General features: G+C 35.8%; 1 protein-coding gene across 4 annotated transcripts; it reads right to left on the bottom strand.

Annotated features, from left to right (window-relative positions):
- Window positions 1-967: 967 nt before the first annotated feature.
- SFT2D2 (SFT2 domain containing 2) lies at window positions 968-14383 on the bottom strand. Of its 4 annotated transcripts, XR_015697473.1 has the most exons (10): window positions 14185-14378; window positions 12067-12153; window positions 10519-10604; window positions 10255-10336; window positions 7277-7312; window positions 7129-7187; window positions 3932-3961; window positions 3218-3260; window positions 3044-3117; window positions 968-1654 (listed from the first exon to the last, which is right to left on the bottom strand). XR_015697473.1 is itself a non-coding variant. In XM_087721366.1 (9 exons), the coding sequence occupies exons 1-8, from the start codon at window positions 14245-14247 to the stop codon at window positions 3221-3223; spliced, it is 483 nt and encodes a 160-aa protein (XP_087577492.1). In that variant the 5' UTR covers window positions 14248-14377; the 3' UTR covers window positions 968-1654; window positions 3218-3220. The 4 variants fall into 4 exon arrangements, 3 of the variants coding, with proteins under 3 accessions (XP_087577492.1, XP_087577493.1, XP_087577494.1); XM_087721366.1 differs by lacking the exon at window positions 3044-3117 and having other exon boundaries at window positions 14185-14377; XM_087721367.1 differs by lacking the exons at window positions 3044-3117; window positions 7277-7312 and having other exon boundaries at window positions 14185-14382.
- Window positions 14384-16325: the final 1942 nt, after the last annotated feature.

The following is a 16325-nucleotide window of genomic DNA, read 5'->3' on the forward strand; positions in this document are numbered from 1 at the left end:
GTTTTATATTTTAAGCAGTGATAATTTTAAATGCTCCCTCAAAAAGCAGATGTAGGAAAAAATCATATCTGTTCATTTCTTAAAACCAAGGTCTTGCAGACCTAATTTTAATACATTACTTAGAGTTCTCTGACCTGTATTCATTTAAAATCAGTGTATACAATTCTGTGCTTCATTCATAATGAGAGTTATAATAAAAGTGAATTATTTCACAAATGCCAAGTTTACAAATCTATAAATATGTTTGTTTGGTAAGCAGTGCAATACAATTAACTTTCCAAGATCTCTGGAGTAAAACAACCAACAATATTTATCAAAGAAGCTATACTAAACTAGTTAGATACAAACATTGGTTCCATTGTGTAAAAAATAAGAGTTAATTTGGCTACTTCTCACTGGAAAATTTCTGTGCTCTGATATCCTGTATTAGTCTCTTTCAAAAGGCAAAAGAGAGCAGAACAGGCAGTATAATGAACATAGATAGTAAATATTTTTTCTTTTAGCAATAAGTGCTTACAGTTCATGAATTCCACCAAAGGCAAAATTATTGGATTTTTTTTTAAATAAGCATAGCACAATATCAAGATAACCAACTGCAAAAACTCTCAAATAATTCTTAACATGTACACACACTAATTTTACTTCTTATGAAAAATAACCAAGGAATATGCCAATGCAAATAGGAGAAAAAAGGAATGCAACAAAAAATGCCAATATGCTACCATCCGTAAATTGGGAAATCAAAGCATGAAACATAATAAGATTATACACAGTGATTATACAAGGAAACATATTGAAAGAAAAGATAGGATGAGAAAAGAAGATACTCAAAATCTTAGATGTTTGTCTCCCCAGTTAGATTGTGGTACACTTTTGAGTTATTCAAGCCATATCTGACCAACATGAAAATAAAAATGAGAGAGGCACTGCAGTGGCATCAATAAGGAGAATTTTTTTCAGAATATAAGTTACCAATAAAGGCAGAAGTCTAGATTTTATTTCATTCCAAGGCCACATGAGTAGAAGTCCATAAATAGAAATGCTTGGAGAAATCATCTTATCTAATTTTATGATTCCTACTTTTCTCCAGTTACTGATTCTCTTGCTTATCAGACACTAAATCATGTAATTTAAAGAAAGGAATTATAATTGGTATCCTGTTAAGACAACAAATTAATTCCAGGAACTTTCCTCATACAATTTGCAATCATGATTTTTAGAATGGAAAAAGAGACATTTAGAAATGGTCTTTTGGTAGCAAGTAACTAAAAGAATGAAAGAATTTACTATATGCTTAGCAAATATTTCCAAAAATATAATCTGTCCTATGGACTTTTTGATAGAAACCTGTTAATAGAAATCCCATCCCTACTAGAATATCAATTTTACTTCCAAAATAAAATCATCTGAAAAAAAGATTTTTTTTGTGGCATACATTAAGTATTAGTTTTGCAAGTGAAGACGAAACATAATTTATCTTGAAATTTTCATAAAATGTGTTATCTTCAGGAGAATATATGGTAGCTTTGTCTTCTGAGTCACATGTTAACCTAACACGTTAATGCTTTGTTCTTAGGCAGCTGTGTGCTGTTTCAAGAATCATTTGGTTGTGCAGGTGTTGTAGTCCTCAGTGTAAGAAGATAGCCAACTTAGCCTGCAAAAAGTAACCAAACCAAAAGTTTTGTAAGTAATTTCTCCATTAATTATCTGGTTTATCTTATGAAAGGCAGAAAATTGTTTTTATTAAAAGTATATTGCAGTTTCAAATGGGAATACTGTTGGTGGTAGAATATGTTAATTGCAGTAACAGAAGGCATTCTCTTTGGGAATAAGCAGAAATGCATATTCTTTTTTTTTTTTTTAAATGCATCCCTCCAACAATCTGTTCTTTAGTTTGTAATTCAGCTGCTGATACAAGTCACGTGTAGAAAAGCTTTTGAAAATGAAAAAAAAGTTTACTAACTAGAAATATCTTAGCTATTACTGTCCCCCATAATATGAGTGTAAAATATCCACGTCATATCTACAATTGCTTATTCCATAGCATTAAATGAAGAAAATGGGAACATTTAGATAGGTATTATAACATCTGTAAAACTGGCTTATTTTATGTAGAGATTAATTAAAGGGATTTAAACCTTAATAAACCTGTTTTGAATCAGGATATCATCTTAAGCCTCACAGTGAATTGGGGACTATTTCCCAACTTTTTTTTTAAAACATATCCTAAACTGCAGGTTCTCTGGAGTGGAGAAAATATAACTAACAAAATGGAGGATGCATCCTTTAAATTCCTGAAATTGAACATTACCAGATTCAAATCCAGCTCCTCTCTTTGCCTAATTCCATCAGACCCAAATTGACCCTCCCTGGCCCCAAAGCTCCCACCTAAAACAGAGGGCAGAAGTCTCCTTGCCAGCTAACAGAACAGCCCAAGACCAGTCCTAATAAAGGAACATAACATAGTAAGAAACTGAAACACCTCAACCTTCCATCTGCTTACTAGCTGATGACTTCAATATTCTATCTCCTTTACAATGGACTTCCCCAAATCTGCTGCTCTCCTGAAAGGACCACTTTGCCTAATAGAACTTATCCAAGGAACATTGATGAGGACTTTCCCATCTTCCCCAACCTGGACAGCAAATCAGATCCCTATGACACGTATCAAAGGTGAACCTATGACACGTGTGCCAGACATGGCACGTAGTGCCCTTTCTGATGGCATGTGGGGCGTCATCCCAGTTCAGCTCACAGGGCATGTGTGCATTCCTCCTGCTGGCGAGCTGGTCTTGGGGTCTCTGCCACATATGTGTGGGGGGCATGCAAGAGTCACACATGCATGCAGGGGGCACATGTGCAGGGGGATGGGTGCGGGCAGGCAGAGCACATGCAAGGAGGGACGCGCACATTGAATTTTGGGGGTTTGGGCATGTGCTTTGGGCACTCGGTCCAGAAAAGCTTAGCCATCACTGCCTAGGGTATTGCAATACATATGGTTTTGTTCTGTACTTCTGAATTTTCCATAACATCTTCAAACTACCTTAAAAATGCTGCATGTTATGTCAAAACATCTCTCCAAGGCCCTTCCAAATGTTTGTAGAGTCCTTTTCTTTACTATAAATGAAGATGAACACAGCTAAAAATAAGGATATAACCATTTTACTCTAACATACCAGTCACTGTATTTTCTGGATGTTATTAGTTGTTTGTTTACCTGTTATGTGAGGCATGCAGCAAAACATTTTTTCACAGCATCCCTGTGGAAAGAAATGCTGATGAAGCTAAGAGTGACTAGATTTAGACAAGACCAAAATATTTAGACACAGTTTATTAGCAAAGTCACAACTGATAGGGTTATGCTAAGCACAATGATCCATATTATGACTTAAGGCAGTATATGAACCTAGGAACTGCATCATTTAAGCCAACCACACTAAACAAACTCTCTCTATATTTCCTTTTAATCATATCTCAAAACTCTTCCATGAAATCCTGACAAGAAGCTATCTTGATATTTATTATCCCGAAAGTCATCAGTATCATAACTCTATATTTGTTAATTCTTTTCTTATTCAAACTAGAATTGTCCAATGCTACCTATACGTACCAATCACATATCTATAGGTCTCAATATTCTTTCCTTTCTTCATCTTCCCTTGTCATAATATAGATTAAAACTTTTTGGCATTCACATTAAAACTTCTCAGCATTCACTTGTAAAGCAACTCTCTATACTGATGGCAGTATTTCACTAAAACAATCATGTGCCTGTCATTCCTGCCAGAAAGTATATAGTTTTTATAAGTAATTTTTGGATTTCTGGCACACAGAACAGGCTTTCATTAAGATTAGTTTGACTTTCCAACCCATATGGATCACGGAGGAAATGTGTTCGTCCCATGAACAAAATGCGGGCAATCAAGATTACCTTGCAAATGGTATGTAGGAAATGCTGTACCTAGAAAAGGAATAGCACAAATTCCTTTATTAGCAAGAACAAACAAAATCACTTTCCTCTCACAATTCAACATTGTTAACACTCTACATTAGACATGGCTAAACACAGATGCCGGGCAGCAGATACACACACACACACACACGCACACACTGTATTGCGCCAAGTTAGGCCATGCTGAAATAAACTTAGACTTAGACTAAGCATTGCTTTAATTTTGATGATGAATGATGAATGTATGTTGCTTACTGTTTTATTATATGTGTCTATGTTACTGTTTGCATTTCCCCCTCCCTGATTTTATGTGAGCCGCCCTGAGTCCCCTCAGGGAAAAGGGCGGCCTACAAATGTCAATAAAATCAAATCAAAATCAAAAATTTTAAAATCAATTTACATATGGATGACTTCTAGGGTAGCAATGACTGACCACAGGGACAGGGGAAATGAAGTTCCAGGGAACAAGGGCAACATAACTTTTTCTGTGTCACTTTGGCCATGGCTGATCAACAAGATAAATGTTGTGCATTCAAGAAATGAACTTGGTCAGAACATTTGTAATATCATATATCACTGCAAGTGGGAAGATATGTAAGCAGAAATGTAAGTGTTATACGCAACTATTTCTTCCATAGATTTTCATTCTATAGAGATGATGTGAATTTTTCATTATATTGGATGAAGAGAGTGAGTGGAAATGAGAAACTATCCCAAGAAAGTAATTCATCTCCATTCACATAAAATTTGATAGTGGAACCATGGCCTATTTATTAGATAATCAAAGAAGATCTGGGATATCAATGTGACTGGAATTAAACACAGATTACTAATGTATATTTGGTTCAACATTGCTAAATTAGTAGGTTATTCAAAGAAATAAGTAATATGTTTTCATTCAAATCCAAATTGTTTTAGGAAATCTATAAGAATTGATTTATTATTCATATGTTCTTAAATATATTCAAATATTAATTCTAATAAAAACTGCTTTGGTGAGCTGAACATTATTAAATGTTTGAGTCATCATATTTGTATGGATGGCTGCATATCCTAATGAGTTTACAGAAAAGAAAAATGTTAAAATGAATGCAGCCTCTAAACTGATTTTCATACATGCATATGCAGGTATATGAAATCCAATGTTAATTCATTTTCAGTTTTTTAAGAAGCTTGATAAGCCATTGAGAAAGTTTTAATGGGATTAGAAGATTCACTGTTTTCTTTAACTAAATTACCATCTTCATATGAAAAAGGAAATTTTAATCTCCTGGATTTTCATTGCTATCACTGGGAATAGTTTTAGTATTCAAGTGGTTTTTTAAATAAAAAAGTTTTGACTATAATAGAAAAATTATTTGATCTTCATAAAATCTTGGTTGGATTTTGATTTCTCTTTTAGCTAGGACTGAGTTCCTTTTATCCTAGTAGTCTACTAAACATATTTGGAGGATTTAGGGTAGAAGTTTAATTCTGAGACCTGTTTACAAGAAAAACTCATACTTTGGATGAGTGTAACGTAAAGATTATAACAGATTTTTTTTAATGAACATAGGCGCAAATGGGTTTAGTACCTTAAACTAGGTTATTGCCTTTTTAACTACTACAAGAAGTATTTGGAAATGGCTTATATATTTATTTGAAATCTGCTTTACTATTCAGTTTTTCCCCTTCTGAATCCCACAAACTATTTGTTTTACTGGAAAACACTAAAGATTTTAAATTAATAAACTATGGTCTAATCCATGTAGGGGTTTTTCCCCTTCAAGATTCTGGAAGTGCCTTTTTTCTAGGGTTGTAGAGAATGACAGAGAGAGTGACTTTCCCAAAGTCACCCAGCTGGTTTTATAACTAAGGCTGAGTAGTCTTCTAGTTTCTAAGCTGTTGCATTTAAATTTTTATTTTTTATTTATTTTATTAAATATATTTATATGCCGCCCAATCCCGAAGGACTCCGGGCGGCTTACAAAAAATATAAGAAAAAAAAAACACATAACGATGAAAGAAAACAGTTTAAAAACAGCAACACCCTCATACATTCATTCTAATCCGGGCTGGACCTCAACAGTGAGGTCAACAGCCCCAGGCCTGCTGGAACAGCCAAGTTTTTACAGCTTTCCTGAAGGCCATGAGAGTGGGTATGGTCCGGATCTCCGGGGGTAGCTGGTTCCAGAGAGTCGGAACAGCCACAGAGAAGGCACTCCTCCGAGGGCCCGCCAGCTGACTCTGTTTGGCTGATGGCATCTGAAGGAGGCCCAATCTGTGGGATCTTACTGGCCGCTGGGAGGTATGTGGCAGCAGGCAGTCTCGAAGGTACCCTGACCCTAAGCCATGTAGGGCTTTAAAAGTGATAACCAACACCTTGAATTGAGTCCGGAGACCAATTGGTAGCCAGTGCAGCTCACGGAGGACAGATGTAACGGCACACCCAATATCGCTCGCGCAGCCGCATTTTGAACTAACTGCAGTCTCCGAACGCTTTTCAAGGGTAGCCCCATGTAGAGCGCGTTGCAATAATCCAGCCTCGAGGTGACAAGTGCGTTTGAAGTGCCTCCCGATCCAAATAGGGCCGCAATTGGTGCACCAGATGAACTTGGGCAAAGGCCCCCCCTGGTCACAGCCAACAGATGATATTCCAGTTTCAGCTGTGAATCCAGGAGGACTCCCAAATTCCGAGCTCTCTCTGAGGGGCGTAAATTTTCACCCCCCAGGGTTAAGGATGGACTGTCCAAGCAGTCCTTCGGGAGCAACATCCAAAGCCACTCAGTCTTATCGGGATTGAGCACAAGTATTGCCACAAACTGACTCTTTAATAAAACTTTAGAACTAAGGTTCATATGCCCGGAATAACCAGGAGTTCACATGTAGAATGAGTCATATCTCATCAGGTAAGAGATCAAATGTTCATGCTATCCTGCAAATCATTTTGCATTATATGCAAATGTGGGCATGGTTTCTCATGTGAAATCCAATGAAAACAGCTACTTAGGGCAATGCCTTCAAAATTCCTAGCGATTAGGAGAAAATAATTTGGCTTCATTATAATATCCTTTATGTGAAAAGGATTCAATGTCTATGAAGATATAAGAAAGGCTTTTCTTCCCATATGCACAAGAACTTCGAATTATTGCCAAAGATCTATGAAAAACAAGCCAAGAAAAATGAGGTATACATACCATGCCAAGGCAAAGAATTGTAAAAGGCAAAAGAGGATGGTAAGCCCCTTATTATGCCACTGAAAAGAAAAAAATAGACTTAGACAATAATTATTTACAAATGATTTTATTAAGACATATCAGTGACATTGTAAATTTGTTTACTTACCCAGAAAGCTGCACACAGAGTTAATATGAGGCATAACTAAAAAAAAATATACAGAGAGAAAGTCTTTGAATAAGAAATGCTATCTAACCTAATAGTTGGAAATAAATAAATGGGCTAAATAAATTTAATTTATTTAAGGAAGTGTATAAGCATTGCTTTAATAGTAATAGTTAATTTTGAAGTAAACAATTACAAAGCAGGTGTGTTTGTAATTGTTCTTTACCCCCATACAACATAAAAGTCTCTGGATCAGGCCAAATCTAACTTTTCTTTTTTGCAAATACGTTCTTTCTAAGTTCTAAATTAATTAGGGTTAACCTAAAACCTCCCATTTGCCTGAAAATGCTTTAGAAAATAGGTTGACCCCCTCTTCTTCATGGCAACCCAAGATATTGGAACACTGCTATCATGTCACTCATAGTCCTTTTTTTCATTAAACTTGAGTGTCAAACTCAAGGCCAAGGGGCTGGATCCAGCCCATGGGGTGCTTAGATCTGGCCTGTGGGGCTGCCCTGGAAACAGCGGACCATCCTACGGTGCCCCTGCCAGGGAAAATGGAGCTTGGGAGGGCCACATACTGCCCTCCCAGGCTCTATTTTCCCTGGCAGAAGGATGCAGGAGGCCATCATAGCCAGAAATTGAGTTCAGGAGCTCGTTTTTGCTGGCAGAGCACTCAGGTCACCAAAGGGGCCCCAACACGAGTGACACCAAGCTGGCCATGCCTACCCTGGATAAACCCACCCAACCTGAGATCAAACACAACCCTGATGCAGCCCTCAATGAAATCTAGTTTCACACCCCTGAACTAGACATACCCAATTCCATCAACCATTCTTCATATATTTTAGCCTCCAGTTTACTAATCATCTTTGTTACTCTTCTCTGCACTCTTTCTAGAGTCTAAAAGTCTTTTTTACATTGTAGTGACCAAAGTTGGATGCAGCATTGGTGTGGTCTTAGCAAGTCATTATAAAGTGGTATTAATACTTCACATGATCTTGATTCTATTCCCATTAATAGAGATGTAAACGCCTGGAAAAAAATTCAGAAAAATTGGGGGAAAATAGGGGTTTTTTCCATTTTTGTCCCCAAATGGGAAATACAGAAAAAATGGTTTTTTTTCTGGAGGTTTTCTAGGCCTTCTCATGGCTCTAGGGGTTCCTGTCTGAGCAAAGGGTTGGGCTAGAAGACCTCCAATGTCCCTTTCAACTATGTTCTTCTGTAATGTTTTGATATAGTACATATCTTATTTGCAGATTCCCTATTTGCTTCATAGCAGCTGCTGCATGCTAAAACATGCATGCTGCTTGCTAAAACATAGGTGGCAAAATTAAATTTCTTTGTTCTTTAGAGGAAGTGTATTGTTAGCTATGTAATATATGGGTTATTTTTTAAAGCTCTATAGTTTTGATTCCTTTTTTTCTTACAGGTTGTCTAATTTTGATGTATGTTACTCAAGAGTCACATTATTTGAATTTAGTAGTCATATAAATCATTGTAATAAAATATATATTCCTCCTCTTTCCATGGTCCTAAAGTGTATTGATATAGTTGTTCCCAAGGGTGGGTTGCTATGGGTTCGCCCGGGTTCAGGAGGAGCCAACGTTGCGATGATACGCACGTGCGGTCTCGATGCTCCGAGACCACAGCCGATACTTTTGACGCTTGGTGGTCCAATCGGACCTAAACCGTCCTGCAGAGACGGTGAACAGGAAGAATATGTCTTGCTGATCTCAGGGACATCGCAAAGTCCCTGATCGATCCAAGAAAAGTTCTTCAAGCTGGCAACAATAAAATCCAACCATTAGTCTGATTAAGTCGGGGCGGCTCCAAAATGGAAGGATATGAAAAGAGAAAGTGTTTCCAGCTGGTGATGAATTTTTACCGTTTTAAAAGAGACTACCTATAAAAAACTTAAAATTAATTTAAATTGGAGAACAGAAGAAATAAGTGGACGAATTAAGTTTGGAATGGTTTTGGACAGTGGGTTATCTTACTTTTTAAATGCTATCTTTGTGGATGGATTTTATGCAAGCCTTTTAAAATGAATAGATTAAGTTTTCTTCTATCTTTTCTTTTATTATTCTTTGTAACCTATGGACTAAAATTCTCCTCTTTCATTACTGTGGGTATTCTTCTAACTCATTCAAGAATCGGACTTTTTTTTAACTTGAAATACAAAAAAGATACAAAAAGGAACAAAGAAAATTACGGTACAACAATAACACTGCTACTTGGAGGCTGGAAACCCATTGCTGAAATTTTTGAAGCCCATTCCTGGTTGTTCCCCCAGGTAAAAGATTTGATACTGCCCCCACTTGTTCTTAGAATAACTTTTCATCTGAAATCTAGATGGAACTAAAAGGAGATTGTTTTTCCCAAATTCAGCTTCTAAATAAAAGATCCCAATTATTCTTAATAACTGGATTCCCATGGTTTAGAGTGTATTCTGTATCTAAATCTTGTATATTTCTTTCAAACAACAACAACGAAAAAGACAGTTTCCTATATTAAGCCTCATGTATTATAAAACCCTGAAGAACCATAGACAATTACAATAATCTATATCCATTTATAGTTATGAGCAAAAGCAATTTTTAAAAAGCAAAATGGTGTTTATCTAAACTTCTTTTAAAAAATGTGGGACAACTTTTTGGGCAAAGAGATGAACTTAAAAAAAAACCTGGCTCTGAGAACTATGGTGCTGGCATCATAGGGTGGTGGGATTTTCTGTCATTTTAAGGAAATGATATGCCAAATATATAAACCTCTTAAAGACTGAATACTACAATTTTGATATTTTTTTCTGCAAAAGCTCTTCTTTTTTTAAATTTTTAATTTATGCAGTGCTATTGGAAATGGAGATTTTAAAGACCAGAAAAAATTAGCTTTGAAGCCATATATACCCCTCTGTACAAACAATATTGAACTGAACATTCTTATTAGTCATTAAGAAATAAAAAAGAGAAATGACTTACAAGCATAACAATTGTAGCTATCAAACGAGTGGGTTCAAACATTCTTTTTAACTGTTTCATTGGTCCCATAAGAAAGACAGTACTACAGAAGAAGAAAAGGAGTAACATAACCTTCCACAAATATATAGAATAAAAATATTTTGACTTAATCACATAGCAGCAGAAATTAACAGAGTTATGTATTTCAAGTATTACTAATGCTAATCTCATTAACACATTTGAAAGTCTTTTATCATCTACAAGTTCAAAATAAGAATCTTTTACCTTCCAAGGGAGGAGATATTTCCCAGGGTGTAAAATACTCCAAACAAGATAGCTCCTTTCCTGGGAACCCATAGTAGACATGAACCCTAAAAAAGAGAAAACGAAATAAGGAGCCTGTAAAAAATGTATATATTGTCCTGTAGATAAAAGTATAAGGGGCTATTAAATTCAGATTCTCTTATTAATTATCAGAGTCTGTTTGTTATAGCACTAAATATTCAAATAAAGCAACTTAAGACAACATTACTATGTATAATGCACAGTCTTGTTTTCATATAATAACAAACTCAAACTTGTTGAATGCTAATCCTTGGTTAGCCAAAATAGCATAATCCATGTACAAGTGGGTGGAGAGGGAACTTGGTTTTAATTACACCTCGTGGACACCGAAGATGCCCTGATCAGCAATCACAAACAGGGAGTTAATAGAAAAGAGTCTCTAGAAGGCTGAAAAAAAGTATTCTGCAGGCACCTCTGATTCATGCCTTCAGTTAATTATTTGGCAATTAATTTAGTTTTCTTCAAGAAACAAAGAGGTATGGTTTGGCTAGGAAAAAATATGCTAAGATGATATACTGCAGAGTATACTTACTTGGGAGTGCACTCACTGAAATACAATTTATTTTTTGTTTGCTTATAATTTTTTTGTTTGTTGACCTTTCAGTACACAACAAATAAGCATAGCATGCGCTTTATCGTCCCTTCAGTACAGAGAATCCTAATTCCAGGGCATTAAACTTTAAAGTCTTTTAATGTTCAATAAGCAAGTTTTATTTGGACTATTTTATATGGTAATTGCAGTTTAGAATGTAGAAAATAGTAAAAAGAATGTGAAAAGAAAGAAAAAAGATATTTGGCATTAAAAATAAGAAAAACATCAAGGATATATTTGATGTGGTCTGCTTTTGTAGAGTGGAACTCGTGAATAAATGCATAGAAGCTAGGGTGCAGGATGAATTTTAAAAAAGGCTAAAAGTTATAGGAGTGTGTGTGTGTGTGTGTGTGTGTGTGTGTGTGTAGGGTCTGTGTATCAATGTTATCCAATCCTTATTTTTATCTTTTGTTAGATTATAAACTGATTTCACAGCACCCTTTCGATGAATTCTTACTTTAAGAGATTGCAGGTAGTCCTAAACCTGGAAATTGTGCTATTCTGAGTTAAATTATAAAAGTTGAAAATATATCAATTCTCAATGTACATGCATAAGTTTGCAACTGTTTAACTAATATAAAATTATATGGGGAATAAATCAAAACTCACTCACCAAAACACAGGTGTTACTTCAGTTAGGGTATATCCATGTACAGCAGGGGTGTCAAACTCGCGGGCCAAATGCATCATGCGCTGGCCATGCCCTCCCCCATTTTAGCAAAGGGGGAAAAGTTATGATACCTCATGTGATGACAACATGTCGCAAGTTTGACACCCATGATGTACAGTAACAAGCAGTTGAGAATAAGTGTCAGCACAATATTTTGCACTGCATGTGACAAATATCCCAAAAGAGCAGAATTTTATGATAAGAATAGAAGAAATCAAATACTTACCAGAATAGAACACACAACTCCTATTGCAAAACAAGCTATGAAGGCTTTCAGTCTGGTACTCCAGCTTAAGGAAGTGGCATCAGCTATCTGGAAATATTACAAGGTAAAATAACGATGATAAAAAATCAATTCAGTTCTTGATGAATGCATCTATGAAACTTTCTTGGCAGAGTTTTGCCACTGTCTTCTTCCAGGATTGTTTTTCAATTTCCCAGTATAGCCAAGTGTCCTAGGTCTCCCATGCATTACCAAGGAGATTCTGTTTAGTTTTGTAATAAGCAAAGATCAGTGTCAAGCAACACAGTAGCTGTTGCTTTCTCTTTTCTTCCTAGCAGTTTAGTAACAGAAGGAAGTATCAAACATCTTTAAAAAGTTTTAAAAATAAAATGGTTCCATTTTAAGTTCCATCCATGCTAAGGGGTAGTAACACTGGACTGAGTTGTTTTACTAGTGACTTTCTCAGTTCTAAAATACTCTCAATTGTTGCCTGGATTTTCTTTCCCGCTAGGCTAATAAGATTAACACTTTAACACTTACATACTACCAATATTAATTAAATTACTCTCTTTCTGCTATTTTACTGCTTATATACTATGCCCAACCACTGCTGGTTTTAATGTTTAGCTTAAATTTAAAATAATGCTTTTTATAATGCTAGAAGCTACCTGCTAAATATGTTTTTGGAGTTTCTAATTTTTAATTGGAAAAATAAAATATCTTCCAGATAGAGCAATGGGGAAAACATGAGGCAGCAGTGTACACCACTTTGAATTGTACAAATAAAGGTAGGATATAAATCTAACAATGTAGTAAATAAATGTACAGTATTTAAAGTAGTCCAAAGTAAGGTTGGTGTGTGTGTGTGTGTGTGTGTTTTAATACTATTCATTTCTAATTCCTGGCATGAAAAGATCTGTGGCCCATCATATAAGACTGACCAAAGCCATTATGCTTCCAAAGCTGAAAGCTAATTCAAATCTGGGTTTTCCAGATGCTAGTCAAACTGGTTAATCATTGCTATACATAGGCTCTAATTTTTAAACAACTCCCCTGAGTAATTAAACCACAAATTTAGCCATAACTTTCATAATCAATTTAAGTTGTGAAGGCTTTCGTTGTTTGTTTGTTCCTATGTGCTTGTGCTTTGCAAATACTGCTCAGAGTGATTTGCTTGTTACTGGTACAACCTTTTCATAATTTCTTCCCCTGAGATCCTATCCTGTTTTCAGTGCTTCAGATACGTCTTCAGTATACCAGAGACATAGTTTAAATTTGGTAAAAATTAAAAACCCTTTTTTAATTCTCTAGTCATATCTATCAAAATGGGACTTTGCACTTTTTCAGTGCTTGTGAAATTATAAAGACACTCACTTCACCAAAATAAAGTACTAAAGGAGAAATGGCATATTTTCTAAGACTAAGGAGCAACAATTCTTGTCTTTTTTAAAAAAATACCTATACTGTAATGTGAAAAACTAAAAACGTTGGAAGTGTAATAAAGAAACAAGTAAAATACTCAAGCATTGACAGAAATGTGTGCATATACGACCCACCCATGTTTACCCTAATCACTATCTCTTCACATTTTTTCTGGAAATACAGTACCTTAAACTAACTGGAGGAAGTGTTTACTCAGCATGCTAGGCTAAAAGGTGGACTATTGAGGGTTCAAATACATCTTGCTAATACACCCATGATGCGTGGGTGCACAATGGCTTTATTTAAAATTAGGATGATCACACTAGAATTAAAAGCATGAGAACTTTCAGAAGGAAGAGAATGACACCTGCAAATAGGTTTTCGATTACAACTTTCACCATATCAGCTGGAATAATGTAAATCATATATCCTGCCAGCCTAGTTAGAAAAGCTGTCAGTATCAAGCAGTAAGAAACAGACTCAGAAAAAGCTCTGGGAAAAGTAAAGGAGGAGGCGGACGGAAAGAAAGAGTTCACTTGGGAGACTACACGGAGCACTGGCGGTGGGCAGAAGCAGCAAAACACGATGAAACAGACAAAGGAGGCAGTCCAAAAGACAACACAACCTAAACGGAAGAGGACGACGACTCAGGTGGTAACTTGGCATCGCCTTAACCTGTTGAAATAAAGAGAAGCTTACCTCTGCCAGAGGTCCCGGGTCCTCCGCGTCCTGTCCACCGAGAACTCGCTTTAATTTATCCATTCTTCCTGATCCAGGCACTCCCGAGTTTCGCCAGTTCCGATGTCGATTCTACGCACACCAAACCACCTTCTCCAGCTTCGCAAGACTACAGCTCCCAGCAGACAGAACGTTCAGATATTCCTTAAGCTTCCGTCTTCCGCCCGGTGCCTTTCAGAGCTACTCATCCCGTCCCGCCGCTGCGATGCAGGTCGGGAAATGTAGTTGGGGTGTTTCCCACTTATGCACGTAGAAGTTTTAGTCCTGAAGACAATGCTCTTTTCTTCAGACGTTTAGCGCGGTGTTTCTCAACGTCAGCAACTGTAAGATGTGTGGACTTCAACTCCCAGCATGCTAACAGGTGAATTTTAAGTGCCGGAATCTGCACTTTAAAGTTGCTGAGGTTGACAAACACTGGTTTGTCTGACGCGGCTTTGCTTGTAAGAGGAAATGGGTACACTGTACTGTATATGTTCTGGACTATAATTGAGCGCATTTATTTTGACTGCTTTGGTTAGACAAAGTTTATGATAAAGAGAATAAGATTAATGTTTTATATGAATTGAAGGTTAATTGCAGAATGCTGTGAGAGCTATATATGGAAGAATAAATTGTCAAAAATGTATAAGGGAATATTGGAAGTACAACAGTAAAAAGAATAGATTTGATAATCTCTGATAGACTTGTGATAAACTAAAAATATCCTGGGATCAATTTTTTAGCACCTGCCTCCAAAAGTTGTGGATGCTCCATCACTGGATTTTTTTTTAATGAGATTGGAAAGCCATTTGTTTGGAATGGTATAGGGTTGAGTATGAGGTTGGACTAGATCTTCAAGGTCCCATTCAATACTGTTATACTGAATCTGTTACTGAATCTTTAATTCAGAAGAAATAAATAAATATAAAGGTGAGCCCAGATTTCCTTTTTTATTTGATGGATAAACAACTAGAAAGGAAATTTGGAATGTTGTTATTATCTATTTTTAGAGCAGGAAGAATCTTATATTACTACAAAAATGAAGAGAGACACACTTCTCACAATGGATGGTAAAGGTGATGGAGTTAGGAGGGATGGCAAAATTGACTGTTTTAGTTTTTATTTCTAGTTAGAAACTTTTTTTGACTTTTCTCAAAATTTAAGAAAATGAAACATTGGTTTTAGGTTTCAATTATTACACTGATTTTGACTTGGAATGTTATGAAATGAGAGCAAAAGGTTGATGTATTATTTCTGTATGTTGCATTATTTATTGGGATATATTCATATTCATACTTTTTATCAGTTTCTCCCCCTGAACCAAATTTGCTCCCATTCTGTTTTGGGAGACTTACCCCACTGACAGAGTTCCAAATGTACTTTACTGTATATCATTTATTTTCAATATTCCATTAGATTTGAAACAATAAACAGTGATTAAGTTATGGTAGAAGCAGCTATGATAAAATAAGGATCTGTAAAAATAAAACATTTACGAAGTGATATTTATGAATTTATAAACTCTTTTATTCAAGAGGACTCTGCATTGTTCAAAACCATATGTTCGTATAACCTAGTGTTAACTTGTTTTTCTTACTACATTGTGGAAGGACAAAGTGACATGAGATTTTTATGTGCAAAAAGTCAAGGATGCTTTTCTTCTTGATGGTCTGACTACATGCTCAGTTTAGGCATATAGACAATTACAGCAAAAAATAAAAAGTTTGAACTCCTTAAAGAATCATAAGCAAGCTGTTACATAGATTTGGTGGAATTAAAGTACAGTATTAAAAATACGTCAGCAGGTATATGGAAAAGAGCTTTTCTTCTAGGTTTGGCAGCAGATACTGCTGGAGAGGCAATGGGATAGAACATTAGGGGAGAGGACTACAGAAACTTGCTATTTTTTTACCTTTTTCTGTGCTTTGCTTAAAATTATTTACCCTGAAGGGAATAATGTGATGGACACCTCTATATTCTTTAGTGAGACTACTAGCATCAAAAATTTACACCATTACTGCTGTAATATAAAATTTTTCTCCATTGGTGACAATCACAATAATGGATTATCCAACAAATTATCAATAAGGTTATACTCCAAGACAAAATTATTGTTCATTTTA

This window comes from Thamnophis sirtalis, unplaced genomic scaffold (assembly GCF_051295495.1).
Source record: "Thamnophis sirtalis isolate CommonGarterSnake01/CBP01778 unplaced genomic scaffold, rThaSir2_p1.2 scaffold_8, whole genome shotgun sequence".
Taxonomy (NCBI): Eukaryota; Metazoa; Chordata; class Lepidosauria; order Squamata; family Natricidae; genus Thamnophis; species Thamnophis sirtalis.

Coding starts and splice junctions, on each gene's coding strand:
- SFT2D2 (XM_087721366.1), bottom strand. CDS start 14,247: ATGGATAAATTAAAGCGAGTTCTCGGTGGACAGGACGCGGAGGACCCG. Junction 10,605..12,066: donor GAGTTGTGTGTTCTATTCTG/GTAAGTATTTGA, acceptor TCTCTTTTTTAG/GGTTCATGTCTACTATGGGT. Junction 10,337..10,518: donor AATATCTCCTCCCTTGGAAG/GTAAAAGATTCT, acceptor CTTCTTCTGTAG/TACTGTCTTTCTTATGGGAC.